Consider the following 27,323-nt stretch of genomic DNA (forward strand, 5'->3'; position numbering starts at 1 on the left):
TGTAATCTCATGCCACTGCTGTAGATGCAATGATTTCTGAACTTCTCTGCTCGCCTTTTAAATCACTCCATTTCTCCTGGAAAGTATAGGGTCTGTAACCCCCTCCTTCTCAAACGTCCTCATGATTCTTCGCTCAGGAAGCACATGCCTTAGATGGAAACTGGGGTTTAGGCTCTTTGGGATTTGGGGTACCTGTGTCGCCATTTGTGTTGTTGGGTTCTGGGTGGAGATCTAAATCAACTGCTATTCAGGGCACAGCGAAGATTTGCAACACAGCACCTTCCCAGGAGGTTTAGGGTTTCTTGGCTTGACTAAAATGGGAGAGGTGTAGAACGCTCTCGCCTCTCACCATTTTAAAATTCATTTTCCATCTGCACACATACATATAAATATTTCATTTATTTTCTTTCCGGCTTAGTCCCTACATATAAATATTAATACACATCAATTATTATTACATTTTGGGCAAACTTATGTTACATGTTTAAAAGTATAAAAACTCATTAGAGCAGTACCTACACTGTCAAATTTATATGATCAATTAGTCAACACAGCATATGTTTTTAGTTCATTGTAACTTATTAAACTAGGTAATCATGTTCTAAGTTAATTTTATAAATCTCGCAAGCTGTTTTAAGTCAGTTTAACATAATATATGTTTAATGGACTCAGAAGGGGTATTTTGATTACGCTTAAAAATTTAAGGCAACCAGGATTTTTTTACAGTGTACTCAAAAGGTTATCTTGCTCTTTTGAGGTACTAATATGTAAATTTTAGGAAGCGATTAGGTCTTTAGCTTTTGAGGTGAATTAATGAAAAGCTTTTACCAAATCTGGATGTCATTAGTAAATTCAACAATTCAGTAAACACAGTATTAGCTTTTTCAACTGTATATATTCTCATTTACAAGAGTGACCCGGCCAAGAGGTCTAAAACACACAGCTTCATGAAAGAAAAGGAAAAAGAAAAGTAGTTTTGAAGAAAAAGAAAATGAAGTTTTCCAGTTTTGTCTTTTAGCGATAAAAATTACAATGCAAAAACACATGTACTGAGAAATGGATTCCTATTGTTTGGTGTGTAAGATAGAACGACATGATTCAATTGAGATAAGTTCAGACATTTTCAGTTCAGACTGAAGAATATTCCAAGATGAGGGGGTGGCATGACCAAAGACTCGCTTCCCTATTTCAGTCCGAACCCACGGAACAGTCAAATGATAAATGCCACCTAAACATAGTTCATAGTGGCTTTTTATTAGCATAACCATTTTGTTGTGTCTTTCATCAGTTCCTCCAACAAACACAGGCCTGCAGCAGAATAACAGTTACCATTTTCCTGTATTCTTGAAGTCTGTTCTTTAAGTGTACTCATTTCTCATTTCTATTGGCTTGTGGGAGCCGCCGAACCCTAAAAGTTCAGGATTCTAAATCTGGAGGTCTGTGGGCGGGTCTTGGGTGGCCTGTTTAAAGTGTGTCAGAACTGTCACTTGATGTCTAGTCTTTCTGTTGGGGTGCGAGCGCGTTGACCACTGCTTGTCTCGTGGATATAAGTGAGGGAAGCTAAACCACAACCATGGTAAGAGTTTAAATAATCTAAGCAGTCAGTTTTGCTGAGGAAAGCATGAAAACAAATGTGCAAATGGCCTGTTAATCAAAGAGTAATCAAATGTAATAGAGCAATGTATATTATATATATCTGTCATTATTAATTAAGGATTATGTAATGATACATTTTATTAATGGTTTCCTTGCAGCTTTGCTCGTCTAATACTTCATAATAGGAAATAAAAAAGGGAATCCTTCAGTTATGATAATTTTTAAAATGCTATTGATCAGAAAATAGAAAAATAGGTCATATTTAAATGTCTTTATTCTTTATTTTTGTCATTTTTTAATATTGACATAATCTGAGCATAACTATTAGGTGTCAAATTTAGTTTATATACTGTCAGATTTTGTTTGCAACACTAAACCTTCTTTAAATCTTTTTCCTAAACCAAGAAAATGGTCTAGCTGTCACAAGCAAAGTATGATAAATCTGTTACAAATAACAAAAAAAATCTAGATGCCCTAAGCTATAATCATGTTTCCAATAAATATAAATAATTTTTCCAATAATAACTCAATGGTTTTCCACTATTTTAAATTTAAACTGATTGGATCATTTAAATATTTTGGTAAGCTACTACTGTGTGCTTAAAAGTTGGAAAAGTGGTAAATGTGTGAAGACAGATTTCCTGCTATTTGATACATGAAGCTGATCAGCAGGCTAGTTTAAGTGGGCTAACTAAATGCTGAGGCGACACATTCCAAGGATCCAGTTTCTTAACTACCATTTACAGTCACTGACTGCTGGGATAACGTCTTAAGCCTTAAAATAGCTGCAAAACTTTCCTGGACGCCACCTGCTGTGTGCAAGACCCACAACCCAGTAGTAATGCATGCATATTATCAGGAAAACAAAGACTAATAATAATGACAAATTCCCAGTCACAATATATATATATATATATATATATATATATATATATATATATATATATATATATATATATATATATATATATATATATATATATATATTCTTATTCATCATATTAATGGACTGTTCTGCACATTTCTAAATTAGCCATGCATTTTTTAAATAATAAAACTGCAGTAACCATGTTTTTTGCTGCATCTTCCCTTTCTTTAGCTACCCACAGTTTTACTACAAATACAATGGTAAATCTATGATTAGAGTTGCAAAACCCTGGTTAATGTGTGGTTATTTCGTAGGTTATGGCAATTTCTATAGTTTTGAAATCTAAACATTTGCTGTGGTATTTGTAATAAAATGGTGGTTATAAAAATGTAATTCAGTACTTCAAAAAAACATTATTATCCTAATGTTACCATAGAATATTTAGGCCATCTGATACTAACCGTTCATAATGTAACAACCTGTTGCTTCACAGACTGACGCGCAACAGGAGGCCCGCTCATATCTGAGCGAGGAAATGCTTGCCGGTGAGTGATCTATATACAAAGAGAAAGATGTATTCCACGTCTTTGTTTTGTATTAACCCGTACGCGTCTGTTTTAAAGAGTTCAAGGCTGCCTTCGACATGTTCGACACTGACGGTGGCGGTGATATCAGCACCAAGGAGTTGGGTACTGTCATGAGGATGTTGGGTCAGAATCCAACCAGAGAGGAGCTGGAAGAAATCATCGAGGAGGTCGATGAAGACGGTAAACAAAATGCCACAGCTTGAAATGTGTACACACATCATTTTATATAATATTATATAGCCCAAAAATTTGAACTAAGCAAGCTTATTTTCATCCGCTGCGTTGTCACGTGTCTGCCCGTAAACACGGATTACATTCTCAGCTCGGCCGCAAGGGGCGACACAGACGGTCTGACATTCTTTCAGGCAAAAATATTGAACAATGTGATAAGAATTTCACTGCGAAAATTAAAGCTACAAGAGCAACTTACCTCAAAATCAATACATTGTTTTAAACCCTTAAATGTTTAATGATATTAGGCTAGTCTACAGTACATATTCGGACCAGAAGATAAGCTTTTAGCATATTTAGCAATATCCTGCAATGTCCTCCAATGTTCATTGCAATATAAAATGTCCTAATATTTTATTTTCAATTATCAAGTTTTTAAAAAACATATTTTACCTTGTGGAATTGAATGAATATTGTTCTTGTTCTGTAGTAAATGTCTGCTGATAATACGATGATCTGTATTTTATTAAATTATTACATGAATTGAAACACAGACATTCTTTTACCTATTTCCTTGTGAAAAGTTTGATGGTAAATTTAAGAAGGAGATCTTTTTGAGTAAGGAGGTGGAGGGACCTGAGATATTTCTTTAAGGGTTGACATTACAACTAAAAATGAATATAATTTTATAAGCTCCTTCAGGCCAATTCAAGAGCACATATCGTGTGCTCAAACTCTTTGTTTGTATGTTTCCTTAAAGTATGTTTCTGTCTACATACACTCTGATAGTTAAGTTTTAAGTATAAAATGCAAAAAATTAAGATATGCAATAACTATTGTACTCACTGGAAACTTTAGGCAGCGGCTCCATCGACTTTGAGGAGTTCTTGGTCATGATGGTGAGACTCCTTAAGGAGGACCAGGCTGGCAAGAGCGAGGAAGAGTTGGCCGAATGCTTCCGTGTGCTGGACAAGTAAGTCATTCGATATGTGCACCTGTTTGTGAATGTGACTCAAGCACACTTGATCAAACGCAACATTGTGAATCTGCAGGAATGGCGATGGCTACATCGACAGAGATGAGTTTGCTGAGATCATCCGCAGCACTGGTGAATCCATCTCAGAGGAGGAGATCGATGAGCTGCTTAAAGACGGAGACAAAAACAACGATGGCATGCTGGACTTTGATGGTATGATGGTTTATAAAGTGCATTTCGTTTTATTTATGAACATATATAGAAATCTGATATATGGAAATATATGCAAATTACATATGATATACAAGTTCATATTTGGATTTCACATATATAAACTGTTACATAGTGTATATGCAACATATATTTTAAAATATTACAAAAAATGGCCACTTACATATATTTTATTCCAACCACTATAGTTTCAAATATGTACAAACATCATATATACGTGACAGATATGCAACATATATTTCGAAATATTGCTTTCATATATATTTTCAAGCATTGGAATTTGAAATATGTACTCACATGTTCACAAATATGTCATATATAGGCACACATGCATAACATTAGCTAATAAGCTAATATATTTAAACATACAGTTGAAGTCAGAATTATTAGCCCCCCTGAATTATTAGCCACCCTGTTTATTTTTTTCCACAAATTCTGTTTAACGGAGAGTAGATTTTTTTCAACACATTTCTAAACATAATAGTTTTAATAGCTTATCTTTGATAACTGATTTATTTTATCTTTGCCATGATGACAGTAAATAATATTTGACTAGATATTTTTCAAGACACTCGGATACAGCCTAAAGTGACATTTAAAGGCTTAACTAGGTTAATTAGGTTAACTAGGCAGGTTAGGGTAATTAGGCAAGTTATTGTATAACGATGGTTTGTTCTGTAGACTATCAGAAAAATATATAACTTAAAGGGGCTAATAATTTTGACCTTAAAATGTTTTTTAAAAATTAAAAACTGCTTTTATTCTTGCCGAAATAAAACAAATAAGACTTTCTTCAGAAGAAAAAATATTATCAGACATACTGTGAAAATTTCCTTCTTCTGTAAACATTATTTGGGAAATATTTAAACTGTATATGTAAATATTTCCAATTTCAATGGTTAACAAAAAATATGAAAGCAACATTTTGAAATATATAATATATATTTGAATATATGACATGTTTTTCAAATATGTGAAATCCAAATATGAAATTTATGTCATAATTAATTCATTATATTATTTGAATAATATTTCAATTGAACACATTAGATATGTAACTTGCATATATTGCCACATACCAGACTTCTATGGGTACATACGTTGCACATGCATTCTGAACAGATATTGAGTCAACACTGTCTTTTTTTCCCAGAATTCCTCAAGATGATGGAGAACGTGCAGTAAAAACAGAGACTCATGGACATTCCTCTCCCCTTTCACCCCTGCCGACTGAATCCCTGCCCTCATAACGCCACTCAAACTCACTTTCCCCTTTTGTCCTCTTTCTGCCTCCATCTCACCTCCACAGCAGACAGACAGATGAACACCTGTGTGGGGTTTGCCAAGGCTGGGCTCCCACTGACCCTCATATGCAAGACCCAAGGAGCGAAGCTGTGGTGTGGTTCGCAGCTTCATGATGTTATGAAAGCGTGATATGTTCGCTAGAAACACATGCCATGGTAGACCCCTCATTTGTGGGTGTCTTTAGTCTAGATTTAGTCTAGATCAGCAGCTTGTTATCGCTGCATAGACCAATGCCAAAGCCACAGTCGCTTCACTGTATTTAAGAACGAACGCTTGAAAACAGAATAAAAAATAAAACAAATGTTGTTTAGTATTTTTGGCTTATATGATTTATTAAGATTTTGTTAATCCAGAGTCTCTGAGCCTGATTAGTTTACAATTTCTGTATATACAGTGCCTATAGAAAATCATCACCCCTTTGAAATTATTACATTTATTTGTCATATTGCCTGATATCAAATAACATTCCAAATTACTTTTCCAGCTATTGAAATGTTTGTGAAGCCTTCTCCTAATCTGTCCCTTTCTACAACTTTATCCCGAAGGTCCTTGAAAGCAGGGTGTAGAGTGAATAAAGGTAGATTTCCACAGGGTATGATGATTTTCTATAAGCACTGTATATATAGACCAAAAACGTTATATATATATATATATATATATATATATATATATATATATATATATATATATATATATATATATATATATATATATATATATTAGCAGCAAGACCCCAACTCCAGATAATTTTACAAATACCCAAGTGCTTTAAATATTTTACATTATTATACTCTGAAGTATAGTTATCCTCCACTGCACATATAGCTTTGCAACATGACATTTATTTTTTGTGTGCTGTGAGTGTGTAAATCAGTAAATTGTGTCTTGTTTATCTGGTCAATGGCTGCTGAGTATTATTTGTAGCCTAGTAATGTAAAGTTCATACAGCATGTATGATTCATATGTACAACAAGAATGGATAGTGTCATTTGGATTCGAGCTACAGAATGCATAAGTGTGCTTGACTAAATTAAAGCGTCGCACACTAACAATGCAAATAATGGGTGATTTATTTCTCATTTTTGTGAGGACTGACATGAAGATTATTACCAAACTTACTTTCATGCATGCATGTGCAGCAGGTTTAGTGCGCAAAGCTTCTGGTGTCGGCTTCCATTTGTTTTAGCTGTCTGTTATGCTGCTTGATATTACAAACGTGTTTTTGCTATATTGTTTTAACTTATTAGCGTAATCATAAACATACTGTTTTGTAGTACAAATAGTTTTTGTGTTATTTACAGACAGCAATAAATCTTAATTTACACACATAAACAGGAAATAGCTCGTGCAAAATAACGTGACTAGTGATAGCATGGCTTGTCATTAATGCAATTTCTACATGTATGCCTATGTTAGTTTGTTATATTATTAATAGTTATAAAATATATTAATAGTTAAAAATGTAAATAACAATATATGTAACTATTTACCAAGACATTTTACTCATTATTCCTGCAGTTTTCAAGAACATTGGGGTATAGTTACATAATTTTTCCCCTTAAGAACATCTAAATGATCTAATAATGTATTATTGTCAAACCTTTTACTTAAAAAAATAGCAATGATGATCCTGAAACAAACTTTTCTTCGCAGTGATAAATTACCACTGTGGAAATTAATGGAAAACTAATTTCATCTCACTGAATCTGCACCCAAACCAATAAATAATACAACATTATTGAGATATCAACATCAAATGTGTGATATTAACATCAAATCAACATTGTTTTGTTTCCAAGTGGTTTTAAAACAAAATTATATTTTTGGAAAATGTTTCTTTCGAATCAAATGTACAGGTAGGGCTGGGCGATATGACACAAATGCAATTTCGATGATTATTTTCCATATTGCATGATAACGATATATATTTCAACATCAGTTGTTAATGCTTCCAGATTTAATAGGGTACCCCAACAATGACTGAAGCCACAAAAATTTGAGGGTCCATTAAATGGCATAACAAATTTTCAGCCGATAAATTTTCGGTTTACTTTTCACACTTCTAGATTCCCATTGCTGCACATTTCTGCTGCGTGATTGGCTCTTACACCAATATAGAGTAAAAAAGTCCAGAGCCTATTGTTATTGACATAAATTTTATCGTGATTTGATATACTATTGTTTACCCGCACATATCTATGTACAAGTTACATTTTTCATAATACATTTACATGACTTATATGTATATAACTTTTCCCCACTTCAGCAATAGTCTGTAAAAAAAGGCCAAATGCACATTTTTAATTCAAAGCACTAAGAACTTAGTTTAAGTTTAATTATAGAGTATTTTTAACACTCATTAAATAAAGATTCAACATTGGCATTAACAATTCCATAAACATTCATCGAAAACAAAATTCCTCAGACTGTGGAAAACACAGTCCTTTTAAGAACGTTTCACTGTCCAGTTCTTTGAGGAACCATAGTTACTTTTTCGACAGTGATTGAATCCTTTTTTTTTTTTTTTTTTTTTTGAAGGGCATACAAAAACTATTTAGAATTACATACGATTATAACAAAAACTGTTAATGATTATATATGGCTGTTGTATTATAATTTTCATTATTCTCGAGAAGTTAGTGCTTGTTCGCTCTTTCCAAATTAATAATCAGGGAAAAAGATCTTCCAATAAAAGTGTAACAATGTACATTTATTGTACAAAAACTGAAACAAAATTAACTAAACTGTGAAGTGTCAAGCAACTGAATATGAAGCAATAAAATGTAAAAAAAAATAACCTTTTTTAACAAGGACTGGACAAAATAAAAGTCTAGCAACCGACGGCTTATTTTAAGAGCCATAATTTGCCTCGTCGAAGGCTTTGCGAGCCTTCTTCAGCTCTTCGTTCATGGTGAGCAGGTCCTTTACCCTAGCGAACTTTCTGGGGTCTTTTCTGATGAGAAAGACAATGTCCTCCACCTGGACGCGGCCCTGGCGCCCGATGGACATGGCTTTGTGTGTCATCTCCGTGATGAACTCGATCACAAGATCCTCCAGGATGTCCACTGACTCGGTGTACGGGTTCTGGTCGTCTCCGAAGCCGTACATCATGCAGCGAAGCTCCTTGGAAAAAAGCCGCTTTCTCCTTCCTTGGCCAGAGTCTGCCCCGTTTCCTCCGTCGTCCAAATCCTCGTCAAAACCGGGATCATCTTCTTCCTCGGCCATACTTGAAATGGAATACAGTACGTTGGTTAGAAACAGGTATGAATATGCAAGAGTCTGGTATTTAATATTATATAAGGACAGTGCTTGTGTATAGCTTACATATAGAGATCGGCAGGGAACAAAAACAAAACAGCAGGAAATGCTGTTCATTCATTTACATCTGACGCGACCCAGGACTGGGAAATTCAACCGGTTAGCGCCACCTAAAGTTCTGGATGAAACACAATGTTGAAGTTCAACTTATTTCCGAATCTTTCGAACAAATCGATTCAGTGATTCTTTGACGTCACAACTTTCTATCGTTTTATCCTGAGTCTTTTGATGATTTTGTTTGGCCAACTTTCACAAAAGTAATAACAAGCCTAACCATTTTGAAGCAGGGGTTTTCAATATTCAAATGCCACTTAGATGCTAAAGATATGATCATTCTCCTGCAAATGTAAAAGATATATGTGCAGTTTCTTGTATAAATACTCAATTCGAACTGTGGAAGCTACATAATATTAATCGGCCTATAATATTGTTTGGAAAATATTTAGTTTATATTAAGTTGCATTATGACACTTTTCTTCTTATTACCAAGTAACTCATTATGTACGTATGAATGTACGTATGCATTTAAATATTTTTTTATTTTATTTCAATGTCAGTTTGATTCATTTATTATGTCATAATAGTTTTCATATTTATTATTTAAATAATCATTTGTATGAAAAGTGGTTAGCACGATCAACTCACAGCAAGAAGGTTGCTGGTTTAAGCCCCGGCTGGGTCAGATGGCATTTCTGTGCATGTTCTCCCCGTGTTCACGAGGGTTTCCTCCAGGTGCTCTGGTTTCCCCCACAAGTCCAAAGACATAGGTGAATTGAATAAGCTAAATTGGCCGTAGTGTATGTGTGTGAATGTAGGAGTGTATGGGTGTTTCCCAGTGTTAGGTTGCAGCTGGAAGGTAAAATATGGAAGTTGGGTTGTGGCTGGAAGGTAGCTGGATAAGTTGGCGGTTCATTACGCTGTGCCGAACCCTGATTAATAAAGGGACTAAGCCAAAAAGAAAATGAATGAATGAATGAATTTATAATGTAAATCTAATTTATAATGTAAATTCATGTAATAAGAATGAATTATAATATAATAATTATGAGATGAATTTAATGTGTATTTATTAAATTAACCAATCCCATGTTTATTTAAGTCTGTGCTTATTTTAATAATACTATATTAAATATAAATTAATTTAATTTTTAAAAAGCCCCCAGACAAAGCATATTTCTAAATTCCTTGTATTTGTAAATTCTTGTTTATTTTTATTCAGTAAAACCACCTCAATTAAGTCATGTGTAGATACAGATGACACTTTGTTTTTGTAAATAACTAAGTTTATCGTAATAAGATGACAGTAATCAGATGTTCGCTTTAAGGGTCTGTTCAATTCGATGATGATTTCTTCAGAACTCGTTCAACTGATTCAAAAGAACCGACTCAATCAAATGACTGGCTGCGAACATTGCAGTGAAAACGAAACAACAACAAAAAAACAATATAATTATATTTCTACGATGCAGCACAGTTCACTTTGTCCAAACAACAGAGAACAAACACACATAAAAGATGAGAACATTCAATTTAAAAAAATCTCCCGAGAAACCTTATCTATATTGAATTCAAAATCTCCCGGGCTGCAGCGCATGTGTCAGCGGAGCAACGTCCACGTCACAGCACAAGTAACTCACAGGGGTGTCTCTAGGTTTGTTAAAACTCCAGTCATTAGATGACACGATTCACAAACAGTCGCGTGTTAATGCTAACCTAGCGCTCCGAGGCGACTCCCGCGATCAAATGATGGTCACATAGCGTTTAATACCAGCACCTTCTCGGTTTGGAGGACTGTGTAAACAGTGAGGTAAGAAGACTGATCACTGACCAATGCTAGTATTGGTTAGCTCAGCTGTAAATGTCAGCGTGCGCTCGAGTGCATCTGTGAGGTGACGAGTTTCAGTGCTCCCTTCAGTGAAGCTAGAATTCATTGCTTAAATGGCTACAGAATTCAACCCCTGAGGTTTCAGTCACTTTATCAGGCACTAAACCGGCACAACTTGCTCTGGCAGTCTTCAACAAGTGTTTCTTCGATCAATTCGACACGCGCACTTCAAACTTTGGCCAGCGTGTTCTTATCAAGTTTGGTTTTACGCGTTAACACACTTGTGAACTAACTGTGGTTGATTGTTATTATCCCACCCATCTCTCTCTTTGTTTTTAAGAGTGTTAGCTGAGCCCTGTGGTATCCGGGTTGTCCAGGATGGCGTGCCCGACACAATTCCTCTGCAAGGCGCTGCGCACTGTGGGTCTTGTGCTTTTCTACTATGTGTTTTCCATTGGCATAACTTTTTACAACAAGTGGCTCATGAAGGTGGGATGCCATGCAGTAGCATGATGATCATCTAATTAAATTCTGATATTATAATATTGCTCTTATTTACTTCCGTTTTAATTCCTGTTGTTGTCACTTGCTTTCAGGACTTCCACTTTCCTCTATTTATGACCCTGGTCCATCTCACTATAATATTCTGTTTATCCACACTGACACGCTCCGCCATGCAATGCTGGACTGGGAAGCCTCGAGTTACTCTTCCCTGGAAGGTTTACTTTTCTAAAGTAGCCCCTACAGGTGAGAATTAAAGTCATCAGAGAGTCCTAAGACCAAAAATGTCTTTGAATAGATTAAACCCGTTATCTTTTTTTATCCAACACACAGTTTGGGCAGGTAAAGTCCACATCAGGGCTATTCACACTGCGCTTGGCCTCAGTTATTGTTGTTCTGTACACCAATTTTAACCCTGTAAATAAATAATTCATACCTGTGATTTAAAAGCACAGTGGGCACTGCGGTGTCTTATATTCATGATCAGTTAATGTTCAAGTAGTAACGCGGAATGATATACCTCATCTAAACCTTTCATTCTAGTGAGAAAGTGGTTGATTATAATAATATCTGTTTGTCTGTGTCTTTCAGCCCTGGCGACAGCGTTGGATATTGGACTGTCCAACTGGAGTTTTCTATTCATCACTATTAGTTTGTAAGCATGTTTATTACTTTTTGAGATTAGATTGTATAGTGTTTGCAAGAAGGCACCTCAGACTTTATTCTAACGTTTTGCAGGTAATATTAATATATTTATGTCTGTCTGTACTGCTGGATTTTTATTATATATATTTTTTATAAATAAATAAATAAATAAATCTATATATATATATATATATATATATATATATATATATATATATATATATATATATATATATATATATATATATATATATATATATATATAAATAAATAAATAAATAAATAAATAAATATATATATATATATATATATATATATATATATATATATATATATATATATATATATATATATATATATATATATATATATATATATATATATATATATATATATATATATATATATATAAATAAATAAAAATATGACTAAATATTTGCACTGTTCTCCTAATCCTCTTCTTCGACCTACTTATAGCCTGTGCATGAATTTGCTGACATTGCTAGCACGCCATCTTATAACTAAATAACACACACTGGCCTCTATGTTTACTTTAGTATGACAGCATGCTGAATGTGATTTTTGTTATCAATCTTTTTGCGTAAATAGGTCAGTTAAGACATTGATCAGATAACACTGAAGTCTTATATTGGCCACATTGAAAACAAATTGTGAAAAGTAAAAAAAAAAAAAAAATCACTCCGAGAAACAAAATCTGAATCTTTTTATATAAATTTCTCCTTATTCTCACTACCATATGTTTGTGTTATAATGTAACATAAAATTAATGTAATATTCACCTAATGAACTGTGTATAGCCTGACGTGTTGACTCTGTTTTGAAGCTGACAAGAAAAAATATTTTGAGGTCATGACAATAGCAAACCTGAGGCCTGTACCATGATGCTGCATTAGCTGACTAGCCAGTTAAGTTTCAGTTTAGTTTGCACCGATTGCACCTTGGGTTTTAGGTAACATGAAGGCAGCTCGAATTTCAATTACACTTTGTTGCCATTGTATTATAGAGCAGCTGAAATGAGCCACCCTTATGTACCTAAAACCCAGAATTAGCTAATCTAACTTCATGGTGCAGACCCCTGCTCTGATGCAGCATTTTGTTTACACTTAACCACAATGAAAAACTTTAACTTGTATTAAGGCTGGAGTACATTACACAATTTTTAAAATGTGAAGAGCCTTAAAACACTGTGTATAAAACACTTGTAAATTACTTGCTCCAGGGAGGAACTGGGTATCATGTGCTCATAAGTTCACACACACCACAACAACCTCAAGTCATTCTGAAAGTAAGAATCTCAAGTGTAAACATAAGATTTGATGTTAGGAAATGGATGGCAGATGACAAATGAATGTGTTGTAATGTTTTAAAACTGGCTTAACATATGATGATAAAAATGTTCTTTAACTAATTAAAATCAGAGTCTGTGGCCATCATACTTGCTATGTGCATTTCTGTGAAATCTGCCAGCTTTAACTTCCTAAAATCAGACTTCTCATCAAGTGTTGACTGGTCTAAACTGCAAATCAAGACAGAAATATGAGTCATGTTTTTTCTTTTCATTTTTTCATTAAACTTTACTTTTATTCTTGACCTGCGTGACAATCATCTTTGAATTTTTGTTTTTTGTGTAGGTACACCATGACCAAGTCTTCAGCCGTTCTTTTCATTCTGTTTTTCTCCCTGCTCTTCAAACTGGAGGAGCCGGTAAGTGTAAAGAAAAGGAAACAATTTTCAAACTGAACGTTTAGTTCTTGTTTTTTCTTGATGGTGTACTGTTGTATTTCTTTTTTATTTGGTTTCTTTTGTGGACTTGACTATGGACACAGCTGAATTCGCTGTACTCTTTGTAAAGATCGTTATTCCTCAGACTGGAGGACGGCATGCTTTTAAAGAGAATTCCTACTGTGGTTATTAATGATAAAGTTTTAACAGCAGATATTTTTCCCCCCATCATATTCAGAGTAAGGCATTTTAAAGAGAATGATTTTCTCTTGTTTTAATGGAGTAAAATGCATTTTAACAGCAGACATTTTTGATCAATTGAGGTCGTATTAAAATTATAGCATTTTAAAGAGAATGAATTCCTACTGTGGGGATTGAATAAAAGTACATTTTAAAAGCAGACATTTTTAATGAGTCAGTTTAGATCATATTAACAGGATGTCAAAATGCTATATGTTTGATCTGCTGTCAGAGGTTTGCTGAGAGGTCACATTGTGAAATGAAAAATTAGAGAGCTCCCTGTGAGATGTTAAAAATAAACTGGTTGAGTACGATTTTCCTGCACTTGATTGAGCAGTTGCTCACCTATGCAGTAGATTTCTCTAATATGTAAAGTAAGAACTTGACAAGTGATTTTTATGAAAAGAACTGATTGAAGGTTGTAATTTAACGCAATTCAAAGAATATTGCCAAAGTTCTGGGACTCACTTTATCTAGTATTGTGAAATAAGTGTGCTTAATCAAAAAGTAGATACAATTATAAATAAAAATGATACAGAGAACAGCAGCTATCATTTCTGCTCTGAAAGTCACAAAACTACAGTGAACAACACTGGTGTGAAAAAGTGTTTGCTCCTTACTAATTTCTTGTTTTACTGAATGTTTATTACACTTTATTGTCAAAGGTAACACAAGTAAACACATCATGCAATATCTAAATGAAGGTTTTTACTATTGAGGGAAAACTAAATCCAAAACTACATAGCCCTGTGTGAAAGTGTATGTCCCCTGTTAAAAAAACTTCACTCTGGTTTCACACCTGAGTTAAAGTTCTCTAGCCACACCCAGGCTTGAGTGCTCCCACACCTGTTCGCAATCAAGCTTAAATAGGACCTGCTTGACAAAGCAAAGTAGACTAAAAGATCAAAATCTAACATCATGCTGAGATCCAAAGAAGTTCAAACAAATCAGGAAATAATTGCGATCTACTAGTCTGGAAAAAGTTTTTAAGCCATTTCTAAAGCCTTGGTACTGTCGCGAACCACAGAAAGAGGCATTATATAAAAATGTCAAAAACACAGAAAAGTTCAGAGAACCTCAGAATTGGCTGGCTAAAAATCATCCAAGAGGCACAAAAAAACCCACAACAGCATCCAAAGAACTGCAGGCCTTACTTGCCTCAGTTATGGGAGGTGTTCATGACTCCACCATAAGAAAAAATGCAAAAATGGATTGCTTGGTAGAGTTGCAAGACAAAAACTACTGCAGAGCAAAATGAACATAAAGGCTCGTCTCAGTTTAGCCAGAAAACATCTTGATGATCCCCAAGACTTTGGGGAAAATACTCTGTGGACTGACGAAACAAAAGTTGAATTATTTTTGACCGTGTGTATCCCGTTACATTTTATAAAAAGTACAACAGTAAAATGTGGTGGTAGTGTGACGTCTGGGGCTGTTTTGCTGCTTCAGGACCTGGAAGGCTTGCTGTGATAAGTGGAACCATAAATTCTGCTGTGTACCAAAATATTCTGAAAAAATTACCCAAAATGTACATTTAGGCCTTATTTGGGTTCAAAAACATTATAAAACAAACAGCTTTCACTAACACATCTAACCTCTTGTTAAAATTACACAAATAGAGAATAAAAAGGAAAAAGTCAAACTACTCGTAAACGACAATAGGACACATGGCAGATTCTGTTCTTCTTGGCTTGTGGCTGTTTGTCACAAGAATACGACCAGGTTTGTTTCAGCTCGGGTCCACTATGGCTCTCAGCTGTTTATTTAAAATGGTGCTTCCTTTGTTTTCATTCTCCTGGCTTGTTGCACGCAATTATGACAATTCTCTCTAAACAACTAGCGTTCAGCTTTGAGTCTAGCTCCACCCTTTTGGTACCATTCGGTTGTGCTAGGTACCCTTTTGAAAGGGTACCAAAAACGTGGTATTGTACGTTCACTTTTTGGTAGCTTTTTACAGTGGAAATGGACAAAAGAGCGTACGGAGTCATTCTGCTCAGTGGATAGAGGCCAATAGATTGTTATAGGTCAATGATGCTACTATTTGGCACAAATACATAAATTTCTCCTTTCGGGCTGTTCTTTCTATGAAGAAATCCCATAGAAGCACAGCCCATGCATGTATCCTTGTTGGGTAGTAACACTATATCTTATTGCACAACAATTATCAACTGAACGATTATGATAAAGGAGAAATCACTCAGCCCGTGACTTGGTGGTCAGTGGGAGATTGTAATACTGTATGTTCAATACTATCAATTGAAAACTAAATTCTTTGGAAGTCAATGCTTGCTGTTTTTCCAGCATTCTTCAGTAATATCTTTCTTTGTGTAGGGTGCATAAATGATGACAGAATTTTATTTTTGAATGAACTATCCCTTTTGGATTAAATGAAAAATAATAACAAAATTTCACATTTCAAATCTCATGCAGTTTATTAGTTCTGTACTGTTTCATTAAGTCTGTGCACTTCCTCACCGGTTGTGGCACTTTACAGGTTTTAATATAGCTTATCTGTTGTTTTAGCTGCAAAAATGAACAGCAGGTAATCAGGCTTGCATGGAGGTGTCAGACCATTAAGAGACTAAAAGCACACGTGAAGCCTATAGGGGGCCAGTACAAATTAGTTTAAAACTACTTTTAATCACTCCATGAAATGCCATTTTCTGTGTTTGTCTGTCCATTTCCAATTGCAAGTTTGGATGAATAATATCGGTATAATTGGCTGTTTTTTTCTGCAGTCTGTGCTGCTTGTAGGTAATGTTTGCTGTCTATTTTCACACCAACAGAATCCCTTCCTGATCCTGGTGGTTGTCCTGATTTCCAGTGGCCTCTTCATGTTCACTCTCAAGTCCACTCAGTTTAATCTGGAGGGTTTCATCATGGTCCTGTTGGCCTCTTTTATCGGAGGAATCCGCTGGACTCTCACTCAATTGCTCATGCAGAAAGCGGAGCTTGGTAAGTCTTTAGTGTCAGCAGGATGGTGGATGTTCCTGTTAAGTTCCCTAAATTGTGTTTGTGTTGAATCTTGTGTGTGACTCTTCTGTCCTACTCTTTGACTCCCAGGCCTTCAGAACCCCATAGACACCATGTACCATCTGCAGCCCCTCATGTTCCTGGGCCTATTTCCCCTGTTTCTTCTTAATGAGGGTCAGTCATATAAAATTTTTTTGTTTAAATATAACAAAAGCTAATTATTTGTGTTTCACCAGATTCAATTTCAATTCACCTTTATTTGTATAGCGCTTCCACAATGTAGATTGTGTCAAAGCAGCTTCACATTGAAGATCATAGCAAATTGAAACAGTGTAGTTCAGTTTTCAGTGTTTAAGTTCAGTTCCCTGGAGCATCACAGGAATCAGTCTCATGCTCTCCACTCCTCCATGACCACCACAACAGCTGCTCAGGATACGGTCTGGTCCAGGATTATGGAAACCTTGGGATCATCTCGTCACTGGTCTTGGATCGAATCAGTGTCGCTGCATAGTCTGAGGGCTTCGGGATGAGTATCCCCAGGTTGAAATGGAGAATAAAGAGAATGATTAGTGTAGCTGCTGTTCATAGTGTATATAAACGAGATGCAAAAACCTGCGTGGGGCACATTCATGTATCATACAGCTGTGATGCACTGTGAGTGTATGCTTTGCTAAAAAGATCTTTAGTTTTGAACTGCAAGAGTGACTATACTACTATTTATATTGTATGCTGTATCAAAAAATAGATTAAGTGTAAGCGAGCATAGAAAACTGATTTTATAAACAGAAAAAAAGATTGTTTTCACAGTTCTGAACATTTTGGAAATAAAATAAGTTTTCGTAATAAAATAAAACATACAATTAAAAGGGGGGTATTAGGAAAGTTACCAAAAGTTATCGATATATATATATATATATATATATATATATATATATATATATATATATATATATATATATATATATATATATATATATATATAAATATATAAATATATAAATATAAATAATTAAAAAAAAAAAATTTTCTCTTCCCCCCAGCTATGCTTAGTTGTTACTTATATTGCTGGCTTAAGTAAATGGAATTTGATCTGTTAACAATCATAAAAAAATAAAAGAAGAATCTAGTCAATACAGACAATCATTGGTCAGAAACAAAAGCAAGTATTATAACAAAATAATATGAAAATACAGCGTAAAAATGAGTACACCACAAATTAATGTGTTGGAGGGGAAAATACAGGAAAAATCAATGAGACCATACCAAAAGTTTTATTTAGGCTAATTTAATGTAGAGTGTAATTTTCTGTCTATTCTTTATTATATTTGAAATTAAATGTAGTCTTATGCCAAAGATATTTGGTGAACACACACTTATATGTTGAGAAATATACATATTTATTAAAAATGTTCTGTAAAAATACAGTAAATTGGTGTCACATTCACTGAGAAATTTATGAAAATCATCATTTATAATGTGTACTCATTTGTATGGGGTCTTTTAATATATTTGATTTCTTTTGGTTTGTAAGGCTTTCAAAAGAAATCTGCTGATAATTTCTCACCATTTGTTATGTTTCAGGTTTGTCTGCGGATTTGTTTTTTAACCTGTTGTTTTGCTGCTTTTTTTGTTATTCCTGCACAGGACTGAGTGTGAGCACCACAGAGAAGCTGTTCAGGGTCAGTGAGCTCTCTCACCTGCTCTACTCTCTAGTCACTCTGTCTGTGGGTGGCATGCTGGCATTCGGGCTCGGCTTCTCTGAGTTCCTGCTGGTGTCACGCACATCCAGTCTTACACTGTCCATTGCAGGCATTTTTAAGGTGAGAACACGTATGCAGTAAAACAAAAATTGTTCAGACACTAGGTTTTTACATTTTTTTTTTTTTAACCATTGGGTTTTGAACATGTATAGTATAGTGGAAAATACTGAAGCAGGAATGCACTGAAATTATTATTCTGAATCAAAACAGAAAATTTAAAGGAAATCAAAAAAATTCTTGACTAAGAGCTATCATTATACCAGCGTTATCATTATACAGCACAATATGGATATTGCAAGCAGCAGGAGCAAGTATACTACATGAAAAAGTCCTGTCAGTGCACAATTTGAACCCTGCAGTAATCAGTGTGGCACAGTAGCCTTTATTTCATCTCGTATTTTTGGACATCTTCCTCTTTCAGTTGAAAACTATTTTTGGATGCTAATTTTTGGTAGACCAAAGTTTGGTGGGTCCCTATACTAAAGTTCAGGTTTAAATGAGACTAATGGTGCACAACAAAGTGCTTATAGTTGGGTAAATATTGTCATACTAACTGCTGTCTGAATAAGTTTGCGAATTGTAATCCATTATGTACTGTATACTGTTCCCTTCCGACAAAGTTAGTAGAAAGTTATTAAAGTTATTAGTTATTATTGTGATGAATTTCTGTTTTAACTCAGAAGAACTGAGTTCTATTACCATTTCCTAACTGTAGCTAATTGACTGTCTTAATCCTCATCATTGTCTCCAACTGTCTCCTTCTCATTCTGTTTTTGGTGATTTTTCTCGTTACCTCAGTGTGGTAATAAATGGCCCGTTTCCACTGAGTGGTACAGTACGGTTCGGTTTGGTACGCTTTTATGGCCGTTTTCACTGTCAAAAAGCGTACTGAACCGAACCGTACCGTACCTCTTTTTCGGCACCCTTTCGAAAGGGTACCAAACACGAGAAAGGGTACCAAAAGGCGGAGCTACACGTGCAGCTGAACGCTATTGGTTTACAGAGATGCGTCATTCGCTTGCGCAACAAGCCAGAATGAAAACAAAAAACCGCCATGTTTGAATTACACAGCGAGAGATTATAGCGGAATTATAAATGCATATAATAACAAGCCATGGTCGATCTGGGCTCAAACAAACCTTGTCGTCGTCTTGATGAACAGCCACAAAGCCAAGAAGAAGAGCAGATTTACCCTGTGCCCCCTAGTTTTTTACGAGCCAGTCTGAGGCGCGAGCGGTTTCGCTTTCTTGCTTGCGCTCGTGCACGTCTAACATTATATCTGAAATAACAAACTTCTTGAGCTGATGATAATAACCTGCGCTTGATTATTGACGTGCTTTTGAAACCCTATACTGTCAGACACTGACAAACGCGAATGTGAAGCGCGAAGAAACAAAGGAGAAGCCGGAAAAAAAGGAGCACATTATTTTTCAGCAAACATGAACAAAATGCCATGAATAACTAACTTATTATCTTCACCTTTTGGACTAATATGAACCGGGAATGACGGAATTACAGTCTAACAGAGGCAACATGTGCTGCTGAAGATTACAGACATAGATGAGAGGTTTACACTGACTGTAGGCTATATTTTGTGTTGATTTTGAACCTAAATACTGACGAAATGTCTGTTATATGTAGTTCTTCTGTAGTTGGTAACATATCGGAGACTGTAAGGGGCTGTATGTGTTTATATATGTTAATTTATTTAGTTATTTAATATAATTACAGACGTTACAGTAGGCTGTTTCGCACTGTCATTGATCTGCAGTTATAATCAACACATGTTCATTGAAAAGTTAGTAATAAACATTTCTACACAAGTATTTATGAGTATGAAGCACCTGTTTTGTGAGAACTGCTTTTCACATGATATGTAAGGGACCCGTATAGCTTTGTTGTAGACATTTCCTCGAGCTAGAATGACGTCAACTGAAACTTTCTGTCATACACCACGCCCATCAAAAGGGTACCCTTGTTAGTGGAAACGCAAGCCTGATATCATTTTGGCTCGTTTCCACTGACTGGTTCGGTTTGGTACGGTTCACCTTTATCAGGCTTGCGTTTCCACTAACAAAGGTACCCTTTTGGTGGGCGTGGTGTATGACAAAGTTTCAGTCGACGTCATTCTAGCTCGAGGAAATGTCTACAATAAAGCTGTACGAGTCGTTCACATATCATATGAAAAGCACTTCTCACAAAACAGATGCTTTACACACATAAATACTTGTGTAGAAATGTTTATTACTAACTTTTCTAGGAACATGAGTTGATTATAACAGCAGATCAATGACAGTGCGAAACAGCCTACTGTAACGTCTGTAATTACATTAAATAACTAAATAAATGAACATATATAAACACATACAGCCCTTTACAGTCTCCGATATGTTATCAACTACAGAAGAACACACACAACAGACATTTCATCCATATTTAGGTTCAAAACAACACAAAATATAGCCTACAGTCAGTGAAAACCTCTTATCTGTGTATGTAATCTTCAGCAGCACATGTAGTTTCAAAAGCACGTCAATAGTGCAGGTTATTATGGAGAGAGATTAGACTCAATAATAATTCACGCAAAAGACACGATGTACACATGCGTAGCCAAATTCATGTACGTAAAATATTTATTTATACTTACAAAAACAATTCACATGCACAAAATAAAAATACATTTTCATAAAGTACGTTTCACAAATGCAAAACACCATTTGCAAATATATAAGAGTGTACAAAAAGTTTTGAATGTTTAAAATTCACGAGTTCATCCTGAATGAGAGTGTGCAAATCCTCTCTCCTGTACGACTCACCCTGAATACGAGTGTGTGCATTTTTGAGACTTTCCTGTCAGCACACACCTCCCACGTGAGTCACTCGTGCCCTGTAGCCAATAAGATGCAAGCTTACTGTTCAACCAATCACAACTCCCTGAAAACGCGGGAATGATCAAATTACAACATGGCGGCTAATACAAGATGCTTTGCACATTTATTACTATACACTTAAATTAGCATAGACTTAACACAAGCACTTTTCTATTGAGTTACTGAAAATACACTCAGATTCTACTATAAAAAGCGTATACACAAACTAGTAGGAAACAGTATTGACTTACAGGAGTATCCGCCATGTTGGTTAGAGGAACAGACTGCGCAAAAGGAGCGCAGAGTGGTTGACATCGAGTACAGCTCTCATCTGATTGGCTGAGAGGTACGAGTTGCCTGTTTCTGACAGGAAAGTCTCAATACACACACTGGTATTCAGGGTGAGTCGTACAGGAGAGAGGATTTGCACATTCTCATTCAGGATGAACTCGTGAATTTTAAACATTCAGAACTTTTTGTACACTCTTATATATTTGCAAATGGTGTTTTGCATTTGTGAAACGTACTTTATGAAAATGTATTTTTATTTTGTGCATGTGAATTGTTTTTGTAAGTATAAATAAATATTTTATGTACGTGAATTTGGCTACGCATGTGTACATCGTGTCTTTTGCATGAATTATTATTGAGTCTAATCTCTCTCCATAGTTATTATCATCAGCTCAAGAAGTTTGTTATTTCAGATATAATGTTAGACGGGCGCGAGCGCAAGCAAGAAAGCGAAACCGCTCGCGCCTCATACTGGCTCGTTAAAAACTATGGGGCACAGGGTAAATCTGCTCTTCTTCTTGGCTTTGTGGCTGTTCATCCAGATGACGACAAGGATTGTTTGAGCCCAGATCGACCATGGCTCGTTATTATATGTATTTATAATTCCGCTATAATCTCTCGCTGTGTTTTTCAAACATGGCGGGTTTTTTGTTTTCATTCTGGCTTGTTGCGTAAGCGAATGACGTATCTCTGTAAACCAATAGCGTTCAGCTGCGCGTGTGGCTCCGCCTTTTGGTACCCTTTCTCGTGTTTGGTACCCTTTCGAAAGGGTGCCGAAAAAGTGGTACGGTTCAGTAAGCTTTTTGACAGTGGAAACGGCCATAAAAGCGTACCAAACCGAACCGTACCGTACCACTCAGTGGAAACAGGCCATTTTTGACAGTGGAAACGGATATAAAAGCGTACCAAACCGAACCGTACCGTACCACTCAGTGGAAACGGCCAAAGGTGACCCATACCGTACCAGTCAGTGGAAACGAGCCAATAGTCTTCATTAGTCTAATAGTGTTAATATGCTTCTCTCTGTAGGAAGTGTGCACTCTGCTGCTGGCAGTGGAGTTCTTGGGGGATAAAATGAGCACAGTCAACTGGCTGGGTTTTGCTGTGTGCCTGTCTGGGATATCACTTCATATTGGCCTAAAAACATACCGTAACAAAGGTAAGATTCTTCCCTAGGCCTGTTCTAAGTCTAATTATATTGACTAATAATGTGATTTATGGGCATGTCTGCAATTAATTCTTGTAACACGATGTGAATTTTGCATAAAAATAATTTCAACATGTTTTGCAGATCACATTGTCTAATTTTGCCAGTATGGTGTACTAGAATAACAATGTTTGATGCTTGTAATGCAAATATTTTTTTCATGCAATGCATTATTGAAGCATCTCTATTATCAGTTTGTTTGACACACTCTGATTTCCACAAAGTCCCACCTTCTGAAAAGACGAGAGTGACCTGATTGGTCAGTTCACAGCTGTTTTTAAGATCCATTTTTGTCAATCCCATCACAAGTGGACAAAGGAGTTATGTTAACATTCACACCTGGCATTTAAACGTCACTTTTGTCCACTTTCGACCAAATTGGAACTACTTTTGGGTGGGTGTTGACCTTTTCTGATAATTCAGTGTAATTTTAATACTGCAAAACTAGTGCAAGTTACATAATGAATTTAAAAATAATTCATGTACCAGATGAGTTTTAATATGCTATTGAATTAGATATTTTATGCATTGACTAATCTAAACCTTGATACCTAAAGTGTTAAACATTTGATACAATTAAAACGTTTAATTATGTCACCAAGTATCAAATATTTATATCAAGAAGATGTTATAGGTATAAAACCCTTTTTTGCTATGCAGAATGTCTAGGGATCACATGAAGAATTTTATTTAAAGCAGTTGGTCTGACACCACTGTTATAGAGCTCTAAAGACATACAATGGAAGGTAAACGCTTTTTTCACACTCAAGTGGTTTAATCAGAGGAATTCAAGCCTTAATATATTTAAAATGTAATTAAAGGTAAGTCAGGTCATTTTGTTTGTATTTTTACTTTGAAATATTGCTATAAATGCAACGCTTCATGTACTCCCTGGACATTATACATTTTTCTCAACACATTGCTGTATTGTTTTTTGTTGTTATTTTCCCTTAAATGTTCTTTAGTTGGTCATAAATGTACCCCCGTAAAACCTGCAGAAGCCCTGCTCCCGTACATCATCAATCAACATAAACTTCTTAGAAAAGAAAAGCAAAACTTTTGGAAGAAAAAACTATGCAAAGCCAGTTTTCCAATTACTGATTCTTTTTCTTGCAGTATTTATTGTGCACTCAGTGTGTCTGTCTCCATATTTTTAGTAGGAAATGGCCCCATGGTAAGATACCTACCAGTCAGGGAGAACCCGGACCTTGAGTTTCCTCTTCTGCAGACAAAAGATGACCACTGTGAAGACACAAATGATGAAGAGGAGCATGAGATTCTCTATTAATTACTCTGAGGAAGACATGAGTATCCTGAATGGGCTCATGGAATATGCTTCTTTAAAGACTCATATCAGTGCTCCCATTGAACACAGGTACTGAACAAGCTCCAGAAATTATATGAATGAACTCAAAAAGAAATTGAACAGCCAATGTATTTTGCAGCTTGTCTCTGTGTGACAATGAGAGAACAGAGAAGTGCTCTTGGGAAGACAGAACTCTAAAAGGAAGCGAGTTCATTCTAACATCCTCATCCATATCCAGGAATTCATCCATAGAATGAAAGTGGATGGGCAAACGGCTTGCGAAGGTATTAAAAAAGTCCAAAAGCTATGAAAAAACGGACCATAAATGTAGGCCGACTGACTTGTAAATAATATTAAAGGTCTTTTGCTGCCAAATATGGGTTTTAGAAGGGAGGGAGGAATAGTGAGTAAATTTGACAGAATTGACATTGTGTAAAACATGCCTTCAACCATGCTTATGGCATCAGTTTCAGTACAGGACGAGTCTTAAGTGGCCTTACAATTCAAGTTTTTTCTAATTAAATAACGGTTCAGTTATCAGTCGCTCGCAATAATTTGTTTTCGAGTTATGACATCTAGAACATGAGTGAATTGCTTTTTTTTAATAAAGAAAAGGAACTCTACCGTGGATTCTTTTACTTTTGCAAGTCAATTTTCTGAATTACGACTACAAGTGTATTATATGTATTTAATTTTCAGAATTCAGCCAACGTTATCAACTCTTATTAAGAGAGGGAAACATCTACTTCAGCAAGGCAAAGTAGATTACGCAGCCTCCAGTAATTAGATTTGTTTGCAGTATTGATGCAGGTGGAGGGAAGCCTGTATAATTCTTGCTTTGAGTTCATTGAGTTTGTTTAGTGGATTAAAGTCAGAGGGCTTCAGTTTCCAAGATCAAGAGTGAGCAAATGGCTATGAATTCACTTAAACGGAAAATATGCTTCAGTTTGTACACTTTCTTCATCGGGATTATAGCGTATAGTGAACTTTTATTAAACTTTTGTTGCTGGTTTTTAGTCATTTTTGACTAAAATATTAGGATTTTTTTTTTATTGATTTAAAAAGGTTGTTGTGCTTGCTTGTATAAGAGCAAATTAACAGACTCAATTCCAGGTGAAATGACCAAACACCTTATCGTCTTGCAGTTTAGAAAATATTTAAGTTCATTCATTTATTTGTTTTCATCCACTTTTTTGGGGCCGGGTAATGGGGGGGCTGCAGTCTTAAGAGAGAATTCCATACTTCCTTCTCACCAGACACTTCCTCCAGCTCCTCCAGGGGGATCCCGAGGCGTTCCCAGGCCAGCTGAGAAACATAGTCCCTCCAGCGTGTCCTGGGTCTTCCCAGAGGCCTCCTCCTCCCAGTGGGACATTCCTGGCACACCTCCATAGGTCCAGGCAATCTGAAGCAGCTGCCCGAGCCACTTCAGCTGACTTCTCTTGGAAGTGGAGGAGCAGCGGCTCTACTCTGTGCTCCTCTCTTGTGACAGAGCTTCTCATCCTATCTATAAGGGTGCGCCCTGCTACCATGCGAGGGGAAACTCATTTCAGCTGCTTGTATCCAAGATCTCATCCTTTCGGTCATTACCCAAAGCTCATGACCGTAGGTGAGAGTAGGAACGCAAACGTTTTTCTTTACCACAACAGGCCGGTACATCAACGGCTTTACTGCTGCCACTCCACCAATCCCACCTGTCAATCTCACATTCCATCCTTCCCTCACTCATGAACTAAACCCCAAGATACTTGAACTCCTCGACCTGGGGTAAGGACTTTCCTCCAACCTGGAGATGGCAAACCACCTTTTCCCGGTGGAGCACCTTGGACTTGGAGGTGCTGATTCACATCCAATGTAATGTAAAAGGTTTGCTGTGTCAAACTACCCACTTTAAATGACTAAAACAGTTTGAACATTTACCTCAGGGTTTGTGATGAAGATAATTTACAATCTTATGAAACATAAGTTTTAAATGTTGGTATGCCCTCAAAGCCCATTTTGTAATGGATATAACAGAAATTATATTGACTTTAATGACAACAGTAATGGTCCTTTTCTTCACTGGTAGTTTGTTGCCATCTATTGGTGAGATGTTAAATTCTTCAGGAATATGTTCCAAGTAGACATGCTGATGTTCAATAACACAATATATCATCATAATGGATATGCAAAATATTGATATTTTACACTCTATGCAAAATGCTGTGGATATTTATTGTTTACACTGAGTGCATTTAAGACTATTCAGCTTGTATTGGCAGTAGTTGTTCATCACATTACCAAATGCTTAATAGGCTGTTTATTTTCAGTTATAAACATTTTCACATGATAATCTAAACTACTGTATGATATTTAAAGTTTTGTGACTTTTTTATAGGACTTTTATTTACTTATTAGCTAATTTAAATAGTCACTATAATGACAACTACAGAGGCATTCATTACACTTTCTTAGTTAATGCCTAATAACACATTAAAATCAAGGTGTAATTGTTTTATTAAATGTAGATTTTTCATTTATTATTGTTTAGGTATAATTATAACATGGCTGTTTCTTATGGTTGGTTTTAATGTTTTTCCTAACCTTTACTAATGAGACTTTACCGTAAAGTGTTCCTATTGTATCATGCTCACTTAGTGGTTCAGCTCACTCAAGTGTTTAAATTAATAGTTCATCAAAATATTTGAAACTTTACACTTAAGTTGGCACACTTAAACTATTAAGGCATTGAGTTGCTGGTAATTTATTGGGTTTGTGGTCAGTAAAGTTCTTACGTTTACTGTTTTGTAATGCACTTCATTTTTGTAATATTTTTAATTTGTTGTGAATGCATTTAAAGAAGAGAGACACCATTTGACTGAAGATGACACGTTTTATTTTCATGAGTTTCAGAGTCGGAATCAGCTTCTGCTT

At 35.6% G+C, this 27,323-nt stretch overlaps 3 protein-coding genes across 6 annotated transcripts; 2 read left to right on the forward strand and 1 right to left on the reverse strand.

The window, feature by feature from the left end:
• Window positions 1-1,466: 1,466 nt before the first annotated feature.
• Window positions 1,467-6,035, forward strand: tnnc2.2 (troponin C2, fast skeletal type, tandem duplicate 2). Its single transcript, XM_056449627.1, has 6 exons — window positions 1,467-1,576; window positions 2,958-3,009; window positions 3,088-3,231; window positions 4,081-4,195; window positions 4,275-4,411; window positions 5,583-6,035. Exons 1-6 carry the CDS (start codon window positions 1,574-1,576, stop codon window positions 5,612-5,614), a joined length of 483 nt encoding a protein of 160 aa, XP_056305602.1. The 5' UTR covers window positions 1,467-1,573; the 3' UTR covers window positions 5,615-6,035.
• A 2,388-nt stretch (window positions 6,036-8,423) lies between these two features.
• taf13 (TATA-box binding protein associated factor 13) lies at window positions 8,424-9,142 on the reverse strand. The gene is made up of 2 exons (XM_056449628.1): window positions 9,059-9,142; window positions 8,424-8,960 (listed from the first exon to the last, which is right to left on the reverse strand). Exon 2 carries the CDS (start codon window positions 8,957-8,959, stop codon window positions 8,585-8,587), a length of 375 nt encoding a protein of 124 aa, XP_056305603.1. The 5' UTR covers window position 8,960; window positions 9,059-9,142; the 3' UTR covers window positions 8,424-8,584.
• A 1,514-nt stretch (window positions 9,143-10,656) lies between these two features.
• Window positions 10,657-26,748, forward strand: slc35c2 (solute carrier family 35 member C2). Of its 4 annotated transcripts, none has more exons than XR_008835897.1 (11): window positions 10,657-10,859; window positions 11,218-11,366; window positions 11,474-11,624; window positions 11,970-12,033; window positions 13,676-13,748; window positions 16,793-16,961; window positions 17,070-17,153; window positions 18,624-18,799; window positions 22,930-23,059; window positions 24,265-24,697; window positions 25,670-26,748. XR_008835897.1 is itself a non-coding variant. In XM_056449863.1 (10 exons), exons 2-10 carry the CDS (start codon window positions 11,256-11,258, stop codon window positions 24,393-24,395), a joined length of 1,089 nt encoding a protein of 362 aa, XP_056305838.1. In that variant the 5' UTR covers window positions 10,657-10,859; window positions 11,218-11,255; the 3' UTR covers window positions 24,396-25,433. The 4 variants fall into 4 exon arrangements, 1 of the variants encoding a protein (XP_056305838.1); XR_008835896.1 differs by having other exon boundaries at window positions 25,683-26,748; XR_008835898.1 differs by lacking the exon at window positions 25,670-26,748 and having other exon boundaries at window positions 24,265-24,482; window positions 24,553-25,433.
• Window positions 26,749-27,323: the final 575 nt, after the last annotated feature.

This window comes from Danio aesculapii, chromosome 23, assembly GCF_903798145.1.
Source record: "Danio aesculapii chromosome 23, fDanAes4.1, whole genome shotgun sequence".
Classification (NCBI taxonomy): Eukaryota; Metazoa; Chordata; class Actinopteri; order Cypriniformes; family Danionidae; genus Danio; species Danio aesculapii.

Coding starts and splice junctions, on each gene's coding strand:
- tnnc2.2 (XM_056449627.1), top strand. Junction 3,232..4,080: donor CGAGGAGGTCGATGAAGACG/GTAAACAAAATG, acceptor TGGAAACTTTAG/GCAGCGGCTCCATCGACTTT. Junction 4,412..5,582: donor TGGCATGCTGGACTTTGATG/GTATGATGGTTT, acceptor TTTTTTTCCCAG/AATTCCTCAAGATGATGGAG.
- taf13 (XM_056449628.1), bottom strand. CDS start 8,959: ATGGCCGAGGAAGAAGATGATCCCGGTTTTGACGAGGATTTGGACGAC.
- slc35c2 (XM_056449863.1), top strand. CDS start 11,256: ATGGCGTGCCCGACACAATTCCTCTGCAAGGCGCTGCGCACTGTGGGT. Junction 11,625..11,969: donor TTCTAAAGTAGCCCCTACAG/GTGAGAATTAAA, acceptor TGTGTCTTTCAG/CCCTGGCGACAGCGTTGGAT. Junction 17,154..18,623: donor CCTGTTTCTTCTTAATGAGG/GTCAGTCATATA, acceptor ATTCCTGCACAG/GACTGAGTGTGAGCACCACA.